Consider the following 25,592-nt stretch of genomic DNA (forward strand, 5'->3'; position numbering starts at 1 on the left):
CGCTTGCCCTTCAGTACTCTGGCCACAAAAGTTATTAAAGAAAGGGCACTAAGTTTTAGAAAAACATTCACTCTCAGGGAGTGGCCATCATTGGCAAGAAACATTATATCTAACTTCATCACAACCAAATGATTTATGAGGCTGAATCAGAAGGCAGTTAGGAGTCAACAATGTTGTGCGACTACAGCCACATTGGAGTTACATACAGGGCTGATAGTGCAAGGTGTCAGGCTTCCTTATTGATAGGACATCAGCAAACTAGTTGGAGGTTTTTTTTAAAAACAATAGTCTCATGGTCACATTGAAACATCTGAAACTGACAAACTGGTAACAAAGTAAGTTCAAATTCTAAAATTTCCAAGGAATCAGATTTGAGTTTGTCTTACTGCTCCAATAACACCACCATCACAGAATATTAACCGTGAGAATATTACTAACAGTAGATGCGAAGGTAAAGTCCATTTATTTTTGATAATTCAAATAAAAAAGGCTTGTTCAATAAATTATAATTTGAAATATTCATTGTTATTGTTTTCCCATTAAGTAACTTCAAGTTTAAGCGCAATTTAATAGAATATTTTTTCTACTGCTTTTCAAAATTTTGTTGGCTGTAAAAGTGCTTGTGATACATACAGTTTGCTAAATCAATTTCAATGTTTTCTGTTTTGACATCGTGTTCACACATTAACATGTCAGTGGTTTTGGAAAACAGTCTTAATCATTGTAAACTTTATGGCATTAAAAGTGAGGGTAACATTGGAATGAAGAAAAAAGCAAAATAGCCCCTTATCTAAAATCCAGAATAGCATTTGCATTTATGTATTTTCCCATTTGGACTCAGTTTAAAACTCTATGTACCTCATTTCCGAAATTTAAAATCTTCTTCTATTGATTGTCTGAAACCGCTTAGGTATAATTAACTTTGAAGGTTTACCAAAATGATTGTATTTCCATACTAACATTTCCATTTGATATCAACATGTATTTTCCACTGATGTCTACATTCTCTGCAAGCTTGCCCTTCCAATATGTGAAAACTCCTAATTTGATACAGTCAGAAAACGCCAAATAATTTCTCAACTACCTTAGTGTCCTGGACCAAGAGTCAAGACGTAATCTCTAAGGAGGCTGATCAGGATATTTGGTGTAGAGTTTGGTGGCAGTTTTTCCCCTTTTGTTCATTCACAAAATACCAGAAAAGCTTACACTAAAAACTAGATATAAAGAGTACTTAGCAGGACCTGCAGAGTAAAATGCAGAGCTTTTCTTCAATGACATCAGATGGTGGTAAGGTACAGAATAGACACTCATGCCAGGACTATATGGAATAATTCAGTCTTCAGTCCATAAGTACAAATAATTCTGAGAAACACAAAAGGACAAGTTTGGCACCAGAGTCAGTTTACATAATATCTCCACTGATGAATGAAGAAAGCCTGACCTTTCCGGCTTCATATGGAAGTCAGATCATATTGTTATATCAAGTCTCCTTCACTTTGCTAACCTGCCAGTCCATACACTCGAGATGTGGTAGAATCTAGAAGTTACAGACTAGGAGTTTTGAACACCAATCTCAATTCAGTTTACAAAACAGCATGTTGATGGAAAACATTTGCAGTATGTACACAATATTTACTTATTAAAAGTATACTGATACCAAAGTAGTTTGTACAGAGTATTCTGGTGTAAAGCCATGTGTGTTGAGGATATTGAGACAAAGACAATGAAATTATTGCAGAAAAGTTTAATTCCAAATTGAGAGGTCACCTACATTAGAGCTTCATGAACGTACCCTGCAGAAAACTTACTCTTCTCCAACTGTTTCCCTTGCTGTATTGTGATGCCCTCTGCAGCCTCTTAACACTGCCCCCTTGCAAGGTGAAATTGCACATTATTGAGAATCCTATAGTATTTAAAATTTAAACAGGGCGGTATCATACAATGCCTTCCAACAGAACTTGAGGCACTTTTGAAATTACAATGGGAACAGGATAAAAAAAAAAATCAAGTGAGCTGCCCAAGCGATTTAAAACTATAAATATGTTTTCATATGGGAAACTGCACCGAACAACTATCAATAACCAGTTTATTTGGATGGCGATATTAAACAATTTTAAATGCACAAAAAAACTGACTGAATAATATGTTGGGTTCCTTTACATGCAACTGGCTTATTATTATCAAAATTAAAAGCATTAGATGCAATTTCCACATCGACCTATATACCTTTGCTATAAGGTTCAGTCTATCTTCTTCACTACTTACAGAAACTGGGCACTTTCTCAAGAAGGAATTGGCAAAACATATTTTGCGAAAATAACACTTATTTCTCATTAGAGACTGGGGGATGAGTGGGAGACATTAGTCTGACTACCGATCTTTTGTCACATACTGAAGTACCAATGACAAATATCCATGACCAACAGATTTGCAAATATCATCTTCAGCTGGAAATCTGAAACAAACAGAATGCTGCAAACACTCAGCAGGTCTGGCAGCATCAGTGCAGAAGGAAACAGTTAGCATGGAGTCTGGTACGACCCTTCTTCAGAACTCTTCTCCTTCAACAGTCCCTTGGATAACTTGTTTCCACTGTGGTTTAACAAGTTCTGAGATGGTTTTGAATTCATATTTTGCAGACACTGCTCCATTTTGGTCATTCACAAGTCACAGGCCACAGACCCCCCCCCCCCCCCCCCCCCGAGTAGGTGGTGATCATCCTCTTGGAATCAGAGATGTACAGCACAAAAACAGATCATTCAGTCCAATTCATCCATGCTGACCAGATATTTTAATCCAGTCTCATGTGCCAGCATTTGGCCCTAATCCCTCTAAACTCTTGCCATTCATATACCGATTCAGATGCCTTTTAAAATGTTGTAATTGTACCAGCCACCAACACTTCCTCTAGCAGCTCATTCCATACATGCACCACGCTCTGCGTGAAAACGTTGCTCCTTAGGTCCCTTTTAAATCTTTCCCCTCTCACGTTAAATCTATGCCCTCTAGGTTTGGACTCCCCTACCCTGGGGAAAAGACCTGGTCTACTAACCCTATCCATGGGAGAAAGCGAGGACTGCAGATGCTGGAGATCAGAGCTTAAAAATGTGATGCTGGAAAAGCGCAGCAGGTCAGGCAGCGTCAAAGGAGAAGGAGAATCGACGTTTCGGGCATAAACCCTTCTTCAGGAATGAGGAAGGTAGGCCAAGCAGGCTAAGATAAATGGTAGGGAGGAGGGACTTGGGGGAGGGGCTTTGAGAATGCGATAGGTGGAAGGAGGTTAAGGTGAGGGTTTAAAAGCTGGAGAGGGGGTGGGGGCGGAGAAGTCGGGAAGATGACTGCAGGTCAAGAAGGCAGTGCTGAGTCTGAGGGCTGGGACTGAGAAAAGGTGGGGGGGAGGGGAAATGAGGAAGCTGGAGAAATCCGTATTTATCCCCTGTGGCTGGAGGGTTCCTAGGCGGAACATGAGTCGTGTTGCCATGGTCTGGTGATGGAGGAGGCCAAGGACCTGCATGTCCTTGGCAGAGTGGGAGGGGGAGTTAAAGTGTTCAGCCACAGGGCAGTTGGGTTGGTTGGTCCGTCCGGGTGTCCCAGAGGTGTTCTCTGAAACGTTCCGCAAGTAGGCGCCTGTCTCCTCAATGTATAGGAGGCCACATCGGGTGCAGCGGATGCAGTAAATGATGTGTGTGGAGGTGCAGGTGAATTTCTGATGGATATTGAAGGATCCCTTGGGGTCTTGGAGGGAAGTGAGGGCGGAGGTGTGGGCGCAAGTTTTGCATTTTTTGCGGTTGCAGGGAAAGGTGTCAGGAGTGGAGATTGGGTTGGTGGGGGGTGTCTGACAAGGGAGTCGCAGAGGGAGTGGTCTTTCCGGAACGCTGATAGGGGTGGGGAGGGAAATATATCCTTGGTGGTGGGGTCGGTTTGGAGGTGGCGAAAATGACGAAGGATGATCCGATGTATCTGGAGGTTGGTTGGGTGGTAGGTGAGGACTAGTGGGGTTCTGTCCTGGTGGCAATTGGAGGGGCGGGGTTCAAGGGCGGAGGAGCGGGAAGTGGAGGAGATGCGGTGGAGAGCATCATCAACCACGTCTGAGGGGAAATTGCGGTTTTTGAAGAAGGAGGCCATCTGGGTTGTTCGGTATTGGAATTGGTCCTCCTGGGAGCAGATGCGGCGAAGGCGAAGGAATTGGGAATATGGGATGGTGTTTTTACAGGGGGCAGGGTGGGAAGAGGTGTAAACTAGGTAGCTGTGGGAGTCAGTCGGTTTATAGTATACGTCCGTGTTGAGTTGGTCGTCCGAGATAGAGATGGAGAGGTCTAGGAAGGGGAGGGAGGAATCTGAGACGGTCCAAACTCCCACAGCTACCTAGATTACACCTCTTCCCACCCTGCCCCCTGTAAAAACACCATCCCATATTCCCAATTCCTTCGCCTTCGCCACATTAGCTCCCAAGAGGACCAATTCCACTACCAAACAACCCAGATGGACTCCTTCTTCAAAGACCGCAATTTCCCCTCAGACGTGGTTGACGATGCTTTCCACTGCATCTCCTCCACTTCCCGCTCCTCCACCCTTGAACCCCGCCCCTCCAATCGCCACCAGGACAGAACCCCACTAGTCCTCACCTACCACCCGACCTACCTCCAGATACATCGGATCTTCCTTCGTCATTTCCGCCACCTCCATACCGACCCCACCACCAAGGATATATTTCCCTCCCCACCCCTATCAGCGTTCCGGAAAGACCACTCCTTCCGCAACTCCCTTGTCAGATCCACACCCTCCACCAACCCAACCTCCACTCCCGGCACCTTCCCCTGCAACCGCAAAAAATGCAAAACTTACGCCCACATCTCCCCCTTCACTTCCCTCCAAGGCCCCAAGGGATCCTTCAATATCCATCAGAAATTCACCTGCAGCTCCACACACATCATTTACTGCATCCGCTGCACCTGATGTGGCCTCCTATACATTGGGGAGACAGGCCGCCTATTTGCAGAACGTTTCACAGAACACCTCTGGAACACCCGCACCAACTAACCCAACCGCCCCGTGGCTGATCACTTTAACTCCCCCTTCCACTCTGCCAAGGACGTGCAGGTCCTTGGCCTCTTCCATCGCCAGACCATGGCAACACGAAGCCTGGAGGAAGAGCGACTCATGTTCCGCCTAGGAACCCTCCAGCCACAGGGGATGAATGCAGATTTCTCCAGCTTCCTCATTTCCCCACCCCCCACCTTTTCTCAGTCCCAGCCCTCAGACTCAGCACTGCCTTCTTGACCTGCAATCTTCTTCCCGACCTCTCCGCCCCTACCCCCTCTCCAGCCTATCACCCTCACCTTAACTTCCTTTCACCTATCGCATTCCCAATGCCCCTCCCCCAAGTCCCTCCTCCCTACCTTTTATCTTAGGCTGCTTGACACACCCTCCTCATTCCTGAAGAAGGGCTTATGCCCGAAACGTCGATTAACCCTATCCATGCGCCAGATGTTTGAGGACAGCCCTACAACAATTCTGTTGCTCACTAGTGCATTTCCTTGTGCAATTGAGTTCTGAGGAGTAGCTGCTTTGGGAGTCTGCTAATAGGTAAAAGAATGACTGGCTCTGTTGGACAGAACGTGTTTTGAGTGATTAACACTTCAATGTTGAGAATTTTAGCTGAGAGAGGCTGTTGCTGTTGAAACAACCCCGGTTTTGGAGGACTTGCAAAAGGACCACTGGTGGTAATTCTCCAGTACTATTAAATGTCTGCTGCATATCATCCAAATGCTTGAAGTGTGAAATGTACTCAGATATGGCACATCAAATTCATTATTTTAAAGTGTAAATTTCAGTATTAATAATGTTCTACAAAGTATCGGTTTAGTCACAGATCTCAAAGCCAGAGAAAACAAGTCAATTGAAGAGCAAGTATTGGACATGCTTTACATTTTATGATTTGATAATATTTATTTTACAATAAAACAAAATGTATGAATGAAGCTAATTTTTCATATCCTAAAATTTTGCAAACATTGAAAACTTTGGACCAATGTAAATTTTCCAAGCAAAAATAAGTTACCTGCATACTGTTCTGAAGATGTGGGTGTACTATACCTTTAAGAGAGTAAAAGCTAGCAGTGACAGCACCAAGTGTTCTCAATAAGACACAATGAAACATATGCTCCAGCTACTAGAGTAGCTAGTTGCCTGGAAACGACAAAACTGATTCGAATTAGGCCAGTTTAAATTATACCCCCCGAAAATATCAAACTCCAATCAAGCTTGAAATGAGTATAATGACAATCTTAAAGGCCAATGAGACAATCTGATACTTTGGGGTATAAGACTGGGGAAAATCAAACAGTTGGGAGGAGAACTACCACAACACCACTATCAGAACTCGAGAGGTACCTGTCTGGAGAAGGAGTTTACACAGAGAAAAACCTCAACACTGACCTGGAGAGCCAAAGGTAAAGAGAAGAGTTGACTGCTGGCTGGTTTTAAAATTTGGAATTTTGTGTAAATCTTAATTGGGAGTTTTATCACGAGTATTATTTCTTTTTTAGATTTTTTCTTTTAGATTACTTAGTGTGGAAACAGGCCCTTCGGCCCAACAAGTCCACACAGACCCAGACCCATTCCCCTACATTTACCCCTTCACCTAACACTATGGGCAATTTAGCATGGCCAATTCACCTAACCTGCACACCTTTGGACTGTGGGAGGAAACCAGGGCACCCGGAGGAAACCCACGCAGACACGGGGAGAATGTGCAAACTCCACACAGACAGTTGCATAAGGCGAGAATTGAACCCGGGTCTCTGAAAGATGTTGTGAAACTTGAAAGGGTTCAGAAAAAATTTACAAGGATGTTGCCAGGGTTGGAGGTTCTGAGCTACAGGAAGAGGCTGGGGCTGTTTTCCCTCGAGCGTCGGAGACTGAGGGGAGACCTGATAGAGGTTTACAAAATTAAGAGGGGCATGGATAGGATAAATAGACAAAGTATTTTCCCTGGGGTTGGGGAGTCCAGAACTAGAGGGCATAGGTTTAGGGTGAGAGAGAAAAGATATAAACTAGACCTAAGGGGCAACTTTTTCACGCAGAGGGTGGTACACGTATGGAATGAGCTGCCAGAGGAAGTGGAGGAGGCTGGTACAATTGCAACATTTAAGAGGAATTTGGATGGATATATGAATAGGAAAGGTTTGGAGGGATATGGGCTGGGTGCTGGCAAGTGGGACTAGATTGGGTTGGGATATCTAGTCGGCATGGATGGGTTGGACCGAAGGGTCTGGTTCCATGCTGTACAGCTCTATGATTCTGGCGCTATGAGGCAGCAGTGCTAACCACTGTCACCGTGCCGCCCACGGTAGAAAGGAAGGTAAAGATAAGTTAGAGGAAGGAATTGTAAATAGTTGTTAGTTAATTATTCTGTTATACTTTAAGAATAAAGTTGTTAATTTTTACTTCACATAGTTCTTAGCCACTCCAATTTTTACAGTTTACTGCATGGGATAAATCTTGTGTTGCTGGTTTTAAATTAAGATTCATCAGGTTCTAGAACTATTATATTGCAAGCAGCTGCATCTGAATGAAATATGTCCAAGGGAAGCTGTATGAATACTCAAAAACAGTAATTTTATGATAGAATGGAGTTGCTCCAACAACAGGAGATATAAAACTTGTTACCTCAGATTATATTTCTGTAAATTAAATCACCATCGCAGACCAAGCGAAATACATTTTAAAGTTGGAACCAGGTGGTGGCTGAGAAAACTAGTACTTTTTACCTCTATCACAACTAAACAGTATTAGCTGCTCTAACAATTTAGAATGTTAGTAACATTCTGAACAATCTGATAAACATAAACCACTGCTAAGAGAGGGAGGGATAGTATACCTAAATAAGTTGGAATAGAATTAATAAATGGTTTTAGACAGCTGAGTTGTAAAACCAAAACAACAAAATTAGTAAATGTATAAATCAAACATCCATGACTACCATATGTAGTAATAGTCCATCTCACGTAAAAGTCGGCCCCCTATCTTTGGCTAACTAACCTGGAATTTTCCATATCTCATGTAAAAGTCACCCCTGGATCTTCACAGATACAGATCAATGTTTGAGTCAGTGCCGGTTGTCACATCCCACTCCATTTTCCAATCTGCTGGTTGTCCCACTCCACACCCGGTCTTCCAGCCCTCTGGCTGTTGGGTTCCGCTCCAGGTTTTCAGAATTACCATAATTCATTTCTTTCCTTAATTCATTTAGAGATCAATTAGGCTTCTGCTAATGATAGGTTATGAATTTTGACAGACATAAATTTCAGCCCCTCAAAAATAGTATCCATGTAATAGTCGACCCCATAACCTTAACCTTAAAGAGTAGTCAAAAAAATTTGACTATGCAGTAAGTGTGCTAACAGAATTTTGAAAAGTTTTACCAGTACAAACTTGGTTTCCCTCTTTCCTGATGCCCCAAAGTATAGCCTTGTGCATCCGTGAATGATACAATTCTCTTACTGGGTTTCTGGATCAATAGCCTACCATTAGGTCATCACCTCCCCTTTGCTGAGTTGAAGTGGGTGCAGTGTGTCTTCATGTTCTCTGTGAAAAAGGAAACAATCTGCAATCCTAAATTGGTTGCAAACACAATTCACTGCACAAATTATCTAGCAAATATCCAATTGTGGAATTACATTTAACATTGGACACTGTTTGGAATTTTACAAGCATGGATTGATTAGGTGCAGTTAGTACATCGTTTTTTGTGAACAGCTAAAGGCATATGACGTTTGATACAGTCAGTCAGTATTTGGGATGTACGGCTTACATACCTAGCAACACAGCAGCACAAATTCGTATGCCATATTACTCATTCTTGCTACAAGCTACATATGGTAGCACACACATGTTTTGTAGACAGAAAGAACATGAACACACACTGCACCTGCTTCAATTCAGCAAGGGGGAGGTGATAGCCTAGTGGTATTATTGTTGGACTATTTATCCAGAAAGCAGGCAAAGTTCTGGGGACCCAGGTTTCAATCCCAACAAATGAAACATAAAAATTGAGTCTAATGACGACCAAGAAACCTTTGTTGATTGTTGGAAAAACATGTTTCCCTTTAAGGGAAGGAAACTGCTGCCTTTACATTGGTCTGGCCTACATGTGACTGCAGACCAGCAATGTGGTTGACTTTTTTAACTGCCTTCTGGGCGTTTAGGGATCAACAATAAATGCTGGTTGGTCAGCAAACCCCACATTCGACAAATTAATAAAGAAGCTAAAACTCAGTTATCATTAACTGTGTATTCTCCATTGCAAAGCTTTGGCAACAAGTATTGCTGGGAATGTACACAAGTTCTGGACTACCAAATGATTATATTTTCTAAGGTTTAAGGCCATGAATAATTTTCCAAGTATAATCCCTGAAGATTAAAGACGAGGAAGAAACAAATAAGCACACTGATATACTGAACATTGCACAAACATTCATCTGTTAGTATTTAAAAACAAAAAAAAATTAAAAAGTCACCAATCTTTGCCATTTGATTTTTCATCTCAACCTTAGGTCACCTCTTTGAAATAAGGCACTCTTCAATCCTCTGAAAAAGACTTTTCTCTACAAACATTTTGTGATCGGTCTCTACTAAAATGTGGCATTGTGGTAAAAAGATTAAGCATTTACCTATGTATAATCACAGTACTTTTTGTTTTAAAAATGGACTCTAATGTGTTTGTTGGTACTTCACAATATTTATGGAAGAAATCTTTTATAGACTTTTACAGAAGGATCAAAATTTCAATGTACATCTTTCCCAAAAGTTTAATATAACTTAAAATTAGTAACTGTTTCAAGGCAGATCTAGAACTAACAATTTTTCGTATTGTTACAATAGAATTGGGTTTCAGTTTAATATATTTGAACAGCTTTAAAAAATAAAGCTGTTCTTGTAAAAACAGGTCTTGTAATTTACTCAAGGGTATGCACCCAGATATTTCACACTGGTTTTACATGAAATCAATGCCAGTGACCTTTTGTGAAGCGAAGAATTTCAGGCCAATCTGCTTTCCAACAGTAGTCTCTCCTGTTTGGCCTCTTAGAATTTCTAAGAGGGTAGGGTGTCAAATGGTTATTCTACCATATGCAAACACCTGCCCCTCCATTACTGCAATGCCAATCTTGGAAATGACATTGGTGGAATTCTGGGCTTGCCTAGGAAGCTTGGAGGTGCTGTCCAGTGTACAGGATTGTTGTACAGATTATGAACAATGCATGCTTGTTAAACAAATGCTCAATGGAGATGTTATGTGTCACATCCAAGTGGTTGTAGATTTAACTGACTGATTGTTGTTATTTAGAAAGTAGCAGAATGAAGAAAAACCCAGATTATTTTTTGTATTGATTGGCAGTTATGGCGAGATCCCAGCCTCTCCCTATACTTTACCCCCATTGAGCAGCAAGGAAAACATGCTGAAATCCTCCACACTCTATACAGTCAGGACCCAAGTAGTTCCTACTGTTCACATGAGCCCTCCTGGAATTTGGGTTACATTTTAGGAACCCTATCCTAACATACTTCTGGAGGTGGACAACTTCCAGAATTTCTAATCTCAGTCTCTATTGACTAATGTTTTGAGAGTTTACTTAATAGTGCTGCCACTGCCTGAAGTCTTCGCTTTGAACACAAAAGCTGGCACCAGACTGTTAAATTCACAATCCTGCTTTGAAAAGTCTGGACATAGTCCAATTTATTATAGACATCTGCATGAATTTGCTTTTCTGCCAAACACAGAAATAAGAAAGCAAAGACTCTCTATGTTATACAATTTTAACAACATTCAATTAGCATATATAATAGTAGTTTTAACTGAGCGACAAGCCTGAATGTATGGCAATATTATGCAATAATAAAAATAAGATTTACATCCATATTGAATTGATCATAAATACAGTGATTTCAAATATATAGTAAGTGACCTCAGATAAAATTGAAAAAGATAATGCATGTTCAGGTGTAGATCTGGTTGATTTTCTGCCACCAAGTCAAGAACAGCATCCAGGAGTTTGAACCTATGGCATCTACAAAAACCTCACAATGACAGGACACTTGGGACTCAGGAGAGAATACCAAGATGAGAAAACTATAACAACCTAAAATAAAACCAAAAAGCTTTTGTAAATTCCATGCTCAAATGGGGTAGTAACTCCACAAATTAAGGTTACAGTTGCATCTCAAATGCACCTAGCCCAATATGGGAATTTTCTGATTTCCAAATGGGGACAGGGGAGATTAAAGAGTTTAACTGTGCAATTTTTAAGACCCAATTAGATCATCTGAAAATACACTAACTGCTTCTTGTGCCTCACAATTTAAACTGCAAAAACAAAGCCATACAACTTTTTATTTTAGCAGCTGCACAATTCTGTTTCAGATCAGCCCATGAGAATGAAAGTCATCTGAAATATCCTTAGAACATACATAAGATTAGAAAAACATCACTTCAAACTTTCTTGCAGTCAAATGTGGAACTGCAGTTGTTGATCATTTATAATTTATCTTACGTCCAGGAATAATGAATCTTCTACCTCCCAAAAGCTAGGCTGTATCCTTGGGAGTTACATTAACCGTCCAAATAAGTGAGGAGTAATTTTCCAACATAGTATGAGCTAATGCAATATTCATCTTTGGAGTGTACAGGAAGGCCACAACTGTGAAATTCAGTGCAGGAAGCAGCAGATCCATTAGCCAACAAGCTCTGACTAATGTGGGAAGTGTATTTAGTCATTCAGTACCAGGTTTCGCTTCCTCAGGATTATCCTCAAATGGCCTGAAACAAAAAAAACAAACAAGAAACAATAGCTATCAACAGATCAACTGCATTAACCAATATTTTTCAGCTATTATTTTGAACAGTTTCTTTTAAATTCCTGTGGAAAGAGAAACCTTTCCAGAAAAAAAAAAATTGTTTATGTACTTCAATTTCTTTTATAGAACAACGTGTGCAAAATGTGGGATCAGTGTGTTCTATATGCGAAGTTACTCTGGCAAGTAACTCATCTCCTGGCTCCCCAAAGCCTGTCCACCATCTACAAGGCACAAGTGTGATGGAATAACCTCACTTGTCTGGATGAGTGCAGCTCCAACAACACTCAAGCAGCTTGACACTGTTCTAGACAAAGCAGCTTATTTAATTGGCACTACATCCACTCCCTCCACCATGGATGCTCAGTAGCAGCAGATGCACTGCAGAAATACACTGAAATTCTTTACACAGCACCTTCCAAACCCACAACCATTTCCATCTAGAAGGACAAGAACAACTAATATTTGGGAGCTCCTCCAAGCCACTCATCATCTTGACTTGGAAATATATTGCTGTTCCTTCACTGAAGTAGGGTCAAAATCCCTAAGGTTCAATCCACATAATATGGTCTGCAGTGGTTCAGGAAGGCAGCTCACCACCACCTTCAAGGGCAATTAGGGACAGTCAATAAATGCAGACCAACCAGTAATGCTCACAGCCCACAAGTGAACTTTTCAAAAAATCTAAAGTGCAACCATCATTGGATCAAGTCAGTTACAATGGAATCACAAATTGACCCTGGAAATGTTCTATTTGGTGTCTTTAGTGGTTTTCGAAATGTTCTAAAACATAATGGAATCATTGTATAACCCCTACATTGTGGAAACAGGTCATTTGGCCCAATAAGTCCACACTGACCCATTCACCTACCCTACTGCACTGCATTTCCCCTGACTAATGCATCTAGCCTACACATCCCTGAACACCATGGGCAATTTAACATGGCCAATTCACCTAACCTGCACATCTTTGGACTGTGGGAGGAAATCCGTGCAGACACGGGAAGAGTGTGCAAACTCCATACAGTTGCCTGAGGCTGGAATCGAACCCAGATCCCTGGTACTGTGAGGCAGCAGTGCTAATCACTGAGCCGTCATGCTGCTCTCATTAACTCAGGTTAACTCAATTTTACGTCTTGCCTAGATTTAATTATTTAACTCTAAGCACTTGTTTGGAGACATTGCAAGAAATGGAATTGAATGAAGGAACTGTGTGAAAAGCAGGGTATCAGTAGGAGCACTTCTGGAAAACAAAGTATTTAATCAAGAGTACAGTCAACCATGAGCCAATATCTAATGATCCAGGAGTCCAGCAAAGGAGAGTAGTAGTATCAAGATTAGCAATATACAGAAGCAGGTTCAACATCTGCACACAGGATAGAAATAATGTGAAACACAAGGACCAGGACAAATGAAGTACAGGAGTCTAGGCAATGGTTAAACATGTCAAAAAGTGTGGTGCTGGAAAAGCAAAGCAAGTCAGGCAGCATCTCTGAGGTGGGTCAATATTTCAGGCATAAGCTCTTCATTAGGAATGGGGGATTAATTGGGACTGACAGATAAATAGAAGGGGCTGGGAAGAGGGAAGGTAACTTGGAAAGCAATAGGTGGATGAAGGTGGTGGGTGACGGTGATAGGGTGGAGCGGATTGATGGGAAGGAAGATGGACAGGTAGGACAGTTCAAGAGGGCGGTATTGAGTTGGAGGGTTGGATCTGTGATAAGATGGGGGGGGATTTGAGGAAGATGGTGAAATTGAAATAGATACAGTGTGGTTGGAGGGCCCCAAGGCAGAAGATGAGACGTTCTTCCCCCAGCCAATTTCACCAGTTTCGTCATCTCCCCTCCCAGACCACCAAATTCAAGCCACCCGACGCCTGGAGGAAGAACACCTCATCTTCTGCCTTGGGATCCTCCAACCATACAGCACCAATAACGATTGCACCAGTTTCCTCATCTCTCCTCCCCCTACCTCATCCCAGATCCAACACTCCAACTCAGCACTGCCCACTTGAATTGTCCTACCTGTCCATCTTCCTTCCCACCTATCTGCTCCATCTTCCCCTCCGACCGATCACCGTCACTCCCCCCCTCCCCCCCAACCTCCATCCACTTACCACGTTCTGGTTGGAGCTCTAACAAACACATTGACTTGGATCCCATTTACCAACCCCCCGTGAAAAGAACAGGAAATGACGTCACCATAGGAAATGATGCCACTAACCCAAAGAAACTCGAGGATATAAATAGAAAGTGGGCTACACCACAGTGCTTCATTTGGAGGCTCACTGAACATGTTACCTAGCATGGTGACAAAACATCTAAAAATGAACCTTCCAGCTCAGTGAGCAAATCTACATCCAGAACCTCAACCTGAGCTACAAATCTTCTCAAAACTCGCTAACAGGATGTATATGCGCAGTGACTTTAATAAATCTTAGACACAAATATAATTAATACATTGCTATTCTTTATGAACAACTTTTTACTTTATATAGATTCACGTGGGTTCTAAGTGTGGAAATCGAGGAGGCAGCAAGTGAAAGTTACATAAGAATTCTGTCAAAAGACAGTAAAGCAAATGTTTGTACATTGACACCTGGAAAGTAACAGTAAGCCCTGCTGCTAGGAAGTAACACGAAGAAATACAAGGCACAATGTACATACAGATGCAGCATTTTTAAGAACATGAATATTCATTATTATAGAGATCAATTATAAGCATCCTTCCCTATTTTCATTCATTCCTATTACTCAAATAAAATTTTAAAATTATTTGTGCATCTTTATTTTACCCAAAATGAAATAGGTAACAGATTTCTTGCTATGGCCAAATTCAGCAATTATGATCAGATGATTGAGGCTTACAGTACACTGAAAATCTGTTTAATTCAATAGAACAATTCCTTCCCTTTTATTACTGTAAACAAGCCTTATCCTGGAATTGTAAATATCAAGCAAATTGTTTCTTTTTCAGGACAGAAGTTTCTGTATAATCCTCATATCTGGCAAATACCAGGACTGACAGCATGACATGCTCAACATACTTGGAGAACAGGCTTATAGTATTTACGAAGTGATTTGTTACAGACTCTCAGAATTGTCCTGATGCAGCAAGAGGTCATTCGACCCATCACGTCTGCACAAACTCTCTAACAAGCATTACGAAGTAATGCCATTAACCTGCATTTTCTCTCATACTGTTGCACATTGTTTCTATCTAAATTATTATATATTCTCTTGAATGCATTAATTTAACCTGCTTCCATCATATTTCCAGGCAGTGCATTCCAGACTCAAACCATTTTATCAATACGCTTCTTCCCACATCGCATTTGAAAATCACTTCAAATTTGTGTCCTGGTGTTCTTAGTCCCTTTACAAGTAGAAACAGTTCCTCTCTATTTACTCTATCCAAATCTCTCAATTTTAAAAACTTCCTTCAGATCTCTTCACCTCCAAGGAGAACCAAAAAGGTGATAATCTCTGGATTACTACCTGAGCCAAGGGTTAATTGGCACAGAGTCAATAAGATTTAACAGGTAAATGCACGGCTGAGATTGGTGCAGAAGAAATGGGTTTGAATTCGTGGGAATTTGGCACCAGTATTGGGAAAGAAGGGACCTGTTCCGATGAGAATGCCTTCATCTGAACTGTGCTGGGACCAGAGTCCTGGCAAATTGCATAATAGGTTTCTGGACAGGGCTTTAAACTAAATAAGGTTTGGGAGGCGGTGGGGTGCGGAGAGGAGAGGGGAGAAGGGTGGGGAAGAGAGAGGGCTCATTTAACAGTACATGCCCTTCGGCCCTTGATGTTGTGCCGACCTTTCATCCTACTCTAAAGATCAGACTAACCTACATATTCTTCATTGTACCTACCATCTTCCATGCGCCTATCCAAGGGTCACTAAATGTCCCTAATGTATCTTACTTTACCATCACTACTGGCAATGCATTCCATGCACCCACTACTCTCTTTGTAAAGAATCTACCTCTGACATCTCTAAACCTTCCTCCAATCACCTTAAAATTATGCTCTCTCGTGATAGCTATTTCTGCCCTGGGAAAAACTCTCTGACTATTCACTCTATCTACGCCTCTCACCATCTTGTACACCTCAAGCAAGTCACCTCTCATCTTTCTTTGCTCCAAAGAGAAAAGTCTGAGCTCCCTCAACCTTTCTTCATGAGACATGGGTTCCAGTCCAGGCAGAATCCTGGTAAATCTCCTCTGCACCCTCTCTAAAGCTTCCACATCCTCCTTACAATAAGGCAACCAGAACAGAACACAATAATTTAAGTGTGATCCATCCCAGGCTCTATAGAGCTACAGCATAACCTAACAGCTCTGAATCTTAATCCCCTGCTAACAAAAACCAATACACCATATGCCTTCTTGACAACTCTATCAACTTGGATGCAACTTTGAAGGATCTATGGACATGGAACCAAGATCTCTCTGTTCCTTCCCACTGCCAAGAATCCTGCCTTTAACCCTGTATTCTGCATTCAAATTAAATCTTCCACTGTAGATGACTTCACACTTTTCCACTTATTAGCTCAGTTCTGCATCCCGTCAATGGCCCATTGTTCACCTGCAACAGGCCTCCACATTATCTACCACTCCCCAACCTTTGTGTCATCGGCAAACTTACCAACCCTTCCACTTCCTCATTCAAGTCATTTATAAAAGTCGTAAGAGCAGAGGCCCCAGAACAGATCCCTGCGGAACACCACTGGTCACCAAGTTCCAGGCTGAATTCTTTTCATCTACCACCATCCACTGTCTTCTATGGACTAGTCAATTCTGTATCCAGACAGCCACATTTCCTTGTATCCCATACCTCCTTACTTTGAATAAGTCTACCAAAGGGAACCTTATCAAATGCCTTGCTAAAAGCCATGTACACCTTATCCATTACTCTACCTTCAATGTGTTTTGTCACATCCTCAAATAATTCAATAACGTTTGTGAGGCATAACCTGCTCATTAAAAAGCCATGCTGACTATCTCTAATCAAACTATAGCTTTCCAAGTAATCATAAATCCTGTCTCTCAGAATCCTCTCCAAATGTTAACCACCACAGATGTGAGACTGACTGGTCTGTAATTCCCAAGATTATCTCTATTTCCTTTCTTGAACAAGGAAATAACATTTGCCATCCTCCAATCATCTGGTACTACTCCAGTGGACAATGAGATATAAAAATCATCACCAAAGGCGCAGCAATCTCTCCCCTCACTTCCTGTAGTAATATAGGCTATAGCCTGTCTGGCCCAGAGGATTTATCTACCCTTTTGATTTTCAAAATTTTCAGCACATCCTCCTTCTTAACATCAACCTGTCCAAGCATACCACCTTGTTTCATGCTGTCCTCAAAAGTTAAGGTCCTTCTTGGTAGTGAATACTGAAGAAAAGTATTCATTAAGGACCTCACCAACCTCCTCTGACTCCAGGCGAGAGTTCCCTCCACTATCTCTGACAGGCCCTATCTTCACTCTGGCCATCCTCTTGTTCTTTACGTAAATGCAGAACACCTTAGGGTTTTCCTTAATCCAACCTGCTAAAGCTTTTTCATGCCCTCTTCTCGCTTTCCTAAGTCCATTCTTCAGTTCCTTACTGGCTGCTTTGTAACTCTCTAGAGCCCTGTCCCATCCTTGCCTCCTCAACCTTAAGCAAGCTTCATTCTTCCTCTGGACTGGATGTTCCACATCACTTGTCACACCAAGGTTCTTTCAACTTACCATCACTTCCTTGCCTCAGTGGGTCAAACCTGTCCAGATTATCAGCAAGTGCTTCCGAAATAACCTCCACATCTCCCTTATAACTTTATGAAAGAAATCAGAAAACCCGAAATACAGGAGGTAAGAGTACAGAACTCAGGTAGTTATTAAAATCTCTAGCACAGACACAAATAGGGCAGAATGTATGGAAAGGGTCAGCAATTAAACTTCAAGCGCACTGGACAAATGAGTGACAATGAGAAGAGGGATGATTAATAAAGGACTGAAGGTATTATATCTGAATGCACACAGTATAAGGAATTAAGTAAATGAGTTTGTGGTGCAGATCAAAATTGGCAGGTATGTCATGGTGGACATCATGGAGACATGGTTGAAGGCAATCAGGATTAGGAGCTGAATATTCAAAGATATATATCCTATTGAAAAGATTGGCAGGTGGGCAGAGGGGTTCAGGTCACCTTATTAGTACGAAGTGAAATTAAATCAATAGTAAGAAACTAAGTAGGGTTAGATGGTGTAGAATTGAGGAACTGCAAAGGCTAAAAAAACATAGTTGGAGTTATGTACAGGCCTCCAAACATAGTCAGGAGCTGGGGCACAAGATATACCAGGAGACAGAAAAGGTGTGTAGGAAAGGCAAAGTTACAGTTATCATGGGCGATTTCAATATACAGGTGGATCGGGAAAATCAGGTTGGTAGTAGACTGAAAGAAAATGAATTTGTGCAATGTCTATGAGATGGCTTTTTGAAGCAGTTTGTGGTGGAGCCCACTAGGGAACAGGCAATACTGGATTTAGTGTTGTATAATGAGGCAGACTTGATAAGATGAAGGAATCCTTCGGAGGCAGTGATCATAATATGATTAAATTTACTCTGCAATTTGAGAGGGAGAAGATAGAATCAGAGGTAATGGTATTACAGCTGAATAAGGCAACTACAGGGGCATGAGGGATGAGCTGGGTAGAATTGATTGGGAGATGAACCTCTCAGGAAAGACACTGGAACAGCAATGGCAGGACTTTCTGGGAGTAATTTGGGAGACACAGCAGAGAATCATCCTAAGGAAAAAGCAATATGGTACAGGGAGGATAAGGCAACCATGGCTGACGAGGGAAATCAGGGATAGCATAAAAGCAAAACAGAAAGCATATCATGTGGCAAAAGGCAGTGGGATTCAGAATTGAGAAGCTTACAAAGACCAACAGAGGGCAACAAAAAAAGAAATAAGGAGGGAGAAGATTAAATATGAGGGTAAGCTAGCCAGTAATATAAAGGAAGACTGTAAGAGTTTCTTTAGACATAAAGGGCAAAAATAAAAAAAGAGGGAAAATTGGACATTGGGATGCTGGAAAATGATACTGGAAAAGTAGCTGTGGGGAACAAAGAGATGGCTGAGGAACTGCATAATTACTTTGCATCAGTCTTCACAGTGGAAGACATGAGTAATAGGCCAAAAATTCAAGAGAGTGAGGGGGGCAGAACTAAGTATGGTGGCCATCATCAAGGAGCTGGTGCTGGAAAAACTGAATGGCCTGAAGGTGGATAAATTAACTGGACCAGATGAACTGTGCCCCAGAGTTCGAAGGGAGAGAACTGAAGAAGTAGAAGGGTCAATGGTGACCTTTCAGGAATCGCTAGAATGAGGGAGGGGTCTAGAGGACTGGAAAAAAAAAATCGCTAAAATGACATCTCTACTTAAAAAGGGTGCAAGGGAAAAGACAAAAATTACAGACTGATTAGCATGACCTCAGCCGTGGGGAAGATCCTAGAATCCATTGTGAAGGATGAGATTTCTGAATACTTGGAAGTGTTTGGTAAACTAGGGCAAAGTCAGCATGGTTTCATAAAGGTGGAGTCATGTCTGACAAATCTGCTAGAATTCTTTGAAGAATTAATGGGCAAGTTAGACCAAGGAGAGCCAATGCATGTTATCTACTTAGACTTCAAGAAGGCCTTTGACAAGGTGCCACACAGGAGGCTACTGAGTAAGACGAGAGGCCGTGGTGTTAGAGGCAAAGTGTGAGCATAGATAGAAGCTTGGCTGTCTGGCAGAAAGCAGAGTGTGGGGCTAAAAGGGTTCTTCTCAGGATGGCAGCCAGCGACCAATGTTATTCTACAAGGGTCCATGTTTTCACTTGATACATTAACGATCTAGATGAAGGAACTGAGGGCATTCTGGTTAAGTTTGCAGATGAGCTGAAAAATGTGTTGCTGGTAAAACGCAGCAGGTCAGGCAGCATCCAAGGAGCAGGAGAATCGACGTTTTGGGCATGAGCCCTTCTTCAGGAAGTTTGCAGATGATACAAAGATAGAAAGATGGACAGGTAGCAGAGAGGAGACGGGGATGCTGCAGAATGATCTGGACAGGTTAGAAGAGTGGGCAAAGAAATGGCAAATGGAGTACAACGTGGGAAAGTGCGAGTCATGCACATTTGTAGGAGGAATAGAGGCATGGACTATTTTCTAAATGGGGAGAAAATTCAGAAGTCTGAAGTGTAAAGATACTTGAGAGTTTTAGTCCAGGATTCTCTCAAGTTGAGGTCGGGTCAACAGGTAGGAAGGCAAATACAACACTGTCATTCATCTCAATAGTCTTGAATGTACTTCTGAGAGTCTATAAGGCTCTGGTGAGACCACATTTTGAGTAATGTGTGCAGTTTTGGGCCCCATATCTCAGGAAGGATGTACTGGCCCTGGAGTGTGTTCAGAGGAGGTTCACAGGTCCCAGAAATGAAAAGCTTAACATATATGAGGAACATTTGAGGACTCTGCCTTTACACTCAATGCAGTTTAGAAGAATGTGGGGGAGGGAAGGAGAGATCTAATTGAAACATACAGAATACTGAATGACCTGGACAGAGTTGACGTTAGGAAGATGTTGCCATTGGTAGCAGAGACTAGGACCTGAGGGCACAGCCTTACAATAAAGGGAAGACGTTTTAGAATGAGATAAAGAGAAACTTATTCAGCAGAGACTGGTAACTCTATAGAATTCATTGCCACAGAAGGCTGTGGAGGCCAGGTCGTTCAGCATATTTAAGATTGAGATAGAAGGATTCCTGAGTATCAAGGTAATCAAGGGTTACGGGGAGAAAGCGGGAGAATGAGGTTGAGAAACATATCAGCCATGATTAAATGGCAGAGCAAACTCAATAGGCCTGGCCTAACTGTCCTATGGAGAACAGTCTCCACTTCTCCAATTTATCCTCATAACTGAAGTTTCTAATTTATGGTCTTGTGAGCAGGTTGAGGGAGGATAGGAGAAAGTGAGGACGGAGATGCTGGAGATCAGAGTCGAAGAGTGTGGTGCTAGAAAAGCATAGCCGGTCAGGCAGCATCTGAGGAGAATCCACATTTCATACACATCGAACACTTCTTCAGCCTCTTCCGTGCTTACTTTTTCCATCAGGACTCTTATCCACCATCCGAAGACCCCTTCTCCCACCTCCAACATACCCCATCTACCCAGACACCCTGTGCTGATCTCTTCATTTCCAACTGCCACTATGACACTGACCACCTCAACGTGTCCACCCCCTTCATCCACTCCAACTTTGCACCCTTCACTCCAACCCCAAACTCACCATCAAATTGCAGACAAGAGGGGGTGCAGTGGTATTTGGCACACCAACCTCTACATTCGTGGACACCTCCTCCTACTGTCCCCTCGACCATGACCTCATCTCCTATCACCAAATCATCATCTCCTAGACCATCCACAACCTCATCAATTAAGGAGATCTCCCATCCACAGTCTGTGTCTGGGAACCCTGCGCTGGTCCAGTTCTACCAAATCGCTTAGCATGCGAGAGGTAGTTGGAGGGGAATTAGCTCAAATGTTAGAGCACTCGTTTAGCATTCGAGAGGTAATAGGTTTAAGGAAAATCCCAAGATATTTTATAAATATATTAAAGTGAAGAGGTTAACCAGGGAAAGGGTAGGGCCCATTAGGGACCAAGAGCCAACCTGTGTGTGAAGCTGCAGGACATTGGAAGGGGGTTGAATGAATACTTCTCTTTGGTCTTCACTTTGGAAAAGGGGAACATTGGTATGGAATTCAGGAAAAGGGACTGTGAGGAACTTGCACATTTTGTCAAAGGAAATGGGGAGATACTGGGGACGCTAACAGGCTTAAAAACAGACAAATCCCATGGCCCGGATAATCCCAGACTACTCTGGGAGGTGAGGCACGGAATGGCAGGGACTCTAACACAAATTTTTGATTCTTGTCTGACGACAGGGGACTGGTGGATGGATAATGCTTTTCCACTTTTCTAAAAGAGGTGATAGAGATGAACCAGGAAATTACAGACCGGCAAATCTCACATCAGTGGTAGAAAAATTACTGGATAAAATTCTGAAGGAGCAAATTAATACCAACTTGGAAAGGCACGTGTTAATTAGGGACAGTCAGCCTCGCTTTATCAGAGGGAGGTCATGCCAAATAAATTTGTTAGAATTTTTTTGAAAATGTGATCAAATGTGGCAATCAGGAAAGTTCAGTTGATGTAGTTTATGTGGAATTGATGTACTTTATGTGGAATTTAGCAAAGCTTTTGTCAAGGCTCCATATGGGAGACTGATTGAGAAGATTAAAACACATGGAATTGAGGGAAACATGGCATGATGAGTCAGAAACTTGCCTAGTGATAGGATACAAATGATCATAGTGGTGCCCAGCAGTGTACCACAAAGATCTGTAAAGGGGGACCCTTATTATTTGTTATATACCCTGTACATACATAACAGATGAAAATATAGGGGAATTTTAAACAAATGTTCTGACAACACCAAGGTTGTTTGAGTGAAGATGAATAGTGAAGATGACTACCAGTGCACCAAAGTGGTGGTAGTTCGGTACACTGACCTCAACACTGCTGAAACCAGGCGCCAACTTGAAGACACCTCCTCCTACCACCCCTCGAACATGACCTCACCACCCCATCACCAAACCATCATCTCCCAGACCATACACAACCTCATCAACCCAGGGGATCTCCTACCCACAGCTTCCAACCTCAGTTCAAGAACCCCGCACCGCCCGATTCTACCTTCTAAGATCCACAAGCGTGACTATACCCTTCCACTGACACACACATTCGTTTGGCTGAACTGGTTCTCACCCTCAATAATTTCTCCCATCAATCCTCCCATTTCCTCCAGCTGAAAGGGGTAGTCATGGGCACATGCATGGGCCCCAGCTATGCCTGTCTCTTTGTCAGCAATGTGGAACAGTCCATCTTCTGTACTTACACTGGCACCACTCCCCACTTTTACCTCCACTACATTGATGAGTGCATCAGCACCACCCCATGCTCCCAAGAGGAGGCTGAACAGTTCATCAACTTCACCACCACATTCCACCCTGACCTTAAATTCACCTGGACCATCTCTGACATCTCCCTCCACTTTCTGGGCCTCTCAATCTGTAACAATGATGATCGACTCAACACTGACATTTTGTTACAAACCCACCTACTCCCACAGACACAATTACACCTCCTCCCATCTACCTCCTGCAAAAAATGCTATCCTGTATTCCCAATTTCTCTGCCTCCATTGCATCTGCTCCCAGGAGGACCAGTTCCACCACAAAATGCACTAGATGTCCTCCTTCTTTAAAGACTAAATTTCCCCCTCCCACGTGATTGATGATGCCCTCCAATGCATCTCATTCACGTCCTGCACCTTTGCCCTCGAATCCTACCCTTCCAACCACAACAAGGACAGAACCCCCAGTATTCACCTTCCAACCCACCAACCTCAGCATAAATTGCACCATCCGCCAACATTTCCGCCACCTTCAAACGGACCCCACCACCGGGAAGATATTTCCCTCCCCGCCCCATCCGCTTTCCACAGAGACTGTTCCCTCCGTGACTATCTGGTCAGGTCCACACCCCCCAACAACCCACCTTCCCCTCCTAGCACCTCCCCTGCCACCGCAGGAATTGCAAAACCTGCGCCCATTCCTACCCCCCTACCCCCTCCCCCCTCCCTTTACTTCCACCTAAGACCCGAAAGGAGCCTTCCACATCCATCAAAGTTTCACCGCACTTCCAGAAATGTCATTTATCGTATCCATTGCTCCTGATGTGGTCTCCTGCACATTGGGGAGACTGGATGCCTTCTCGCAGAGCACCTCAGAGATTACTCTGGGACACCTGCACCAATCAACCCCACCGCTCCGTGGCTGAACATTTCAACACCCCCTCCCACTCTGTCGAGGACATGTAGGTCCTGGGCCGCTTCCATCACCACTCCATCACTACCTGACGCCCAGAGGAAGAACGCCTCATCTTCTGCCTTGGGACCCTCCAACACCATGGCATCAATGTGGAGTTTACCAGTTTCTCATTTCCCCTCCCCCCACCTTACCACAGTTCCAACCTTCCAGCTCAGCACCATCCTCATGACTTGTCCCACCTATCAATCTTCTTTCCCACCTATCCGCTCCACCCTCCTTTCTGACCTTTCACCTTTACCCCCACCTCCATCCACCTCTTGCACTCTCAACTGCCTTCTCCCCAACCCCTCCCATTTATCTCTCCACCCCCGAGGCTTCCAGCCTCATTCCTGATGAAGCGCTTTTGCCCGAAACGTTTATTTCCTGCTCCTCGAATGCTGCCTGGCCTGCTGTGCTTTTCCAGCAACACTCTAATCCTGACATTAGTGTGCACATTCTTCCTACCAAAACAGATTAGATCACTTCTCCGCACTGAATTCATCTTATTGCCAAGTCCACTAACTTGCTTATGTCCTTTTGGAGCTTTACACTGTCCTTGAGGTTACAATGCTTCAAATGTTCATATTATCCAAATCTTAGAACTTGTCCCCTGCAAACCAAAGTTTGGATCGTTAATGTACGTCAGCAAGATTCTGAATAATGACCATTGGGCAACTCCATGGCAAATCCTCAAGATTGAAAAACATAGATTTATCATTACTTTGTTTCTCATTACTGAGCCAATTTTGTATACACATTGCTACTGTCCCTTTTATTTCATGAGCTTTTCCTTGTGGCGTTTTATACAGTTGCAGACAAATTATTGAGAATGGATTGCAAAGGGATTATGAAACTGCAGTGGTGCCCATTTAAACCCTGAAATTTTAGTCTGATCAATATACCTGGTAAGACCTAATTCACTTTATTCAGTGCTGTTCTTTTGTTATCTAGCAAAAAGTCAGCTTTCAACAAAGGGTGGAATTCAACGTCCATTTATCTTCCATTGAATTAATTCCCCATCATACCCATCCTGAATTTGCTCTCTACTGATGCAATTTCACTTTCAATTTAAAACACACATTGAACATTTATAAAAATAGTTCAGATTTTTCAGTCAGTAACCAAGTGAAGCTGCATGCCACTTACAATGATTAAACAAACCCCATCTCTTATTAGTGCTGGAGCCTTTGTACTTTTCAGTCCTGGGTCAAGCTCGGCAGGCCTAGTATCAAAGCTCCGAGTGTTAAAGCACAGTTACTGTGAGGCCATGTACTTTATTTGCTGTGAAGTTAAGACACACTCTGAGGTATGGTTTCAATTTGCTGACTTTTGTTTTTAAGTGACCCATCACCTCCAACACTGCTTAGCCTCCCCGTCAACAATGTTCAGTCACAGCCTGCAATCCCACACAACACTCAATTCCATCATTGTTAGGAGTTGGGTGGTGAAAGGTCAGCCTTATTGGGGTACAGGAGGGAGGATGCTCTGTTAGGGAGGGGATGAGTACCATTATGGGTGCAGAGGAGAAACAAAGACGCTGGCGGTATGCAGAAAGGACATGAACAATGTGAAGATACAGATGGATGGCAGATGTACGGAAAGGGATCAGTATTTTCCAAGTGCTTACAGAGAATTGATAACTATTTAACAATGTAAGTACCGAAAACTGCAGGCGAAGGGGGAAAATACTATTTCGTATCACTGTTTACAGTTGAGAAGAAGGATATGGAAAATAGAAGACATGAGGAAATTAATAGTGACATCTTAAA

At 42.6% G+C, this 25,592-nt stretch overlaps 1 protein-coding gene across 3 annotated transcripts in view; it reads right to left on the reverse strand.

Annotated features, from left to right (window-relative positions):
* Window positions 1-9,722: 9,722 nt before the first annotated feature.
* Window positions 9,723-25,592, reverse strand: part of tmem245 (transmembrane protein 245) — a 120,326-nt gene continuing 104,456 nt past the window's right edge. For all 3 annotated transcript variants that reach the window (XM_043690057.2, XM_087987175.1, XM_043690056.2), the window contains one exon: window positions 9,723-11,818. In XM_043690057.2, coding sequence (XP_043545992.2) covers window positions 11,773-11,818 — 46 coding nt within the window. In that variant the 3' untranslated portion in view covers window positions 9,723-11,772. The remainder of the gene's footprint in view (window positions 11,819-25,592) is intronic.

Source organism: Chiloscyllium plagiosum, unplaced genomic scaffold (assembly GCF_037043375.1).
Source record: "Chiloscyllium plagiosum isolate Xiang-an unplaced genomic scaffold, Cpla_swu_hap1 HiC_scaffold_5, whole genome shotgun sequence".
NCBI classification, from domain to species: Eukaryota; Metazoa; Chordata; class Chondrichthyes; order Orectolobiformes; family Hemiscylliidae; genus Chiloscyllium; species Chiloscyllium plagiosum.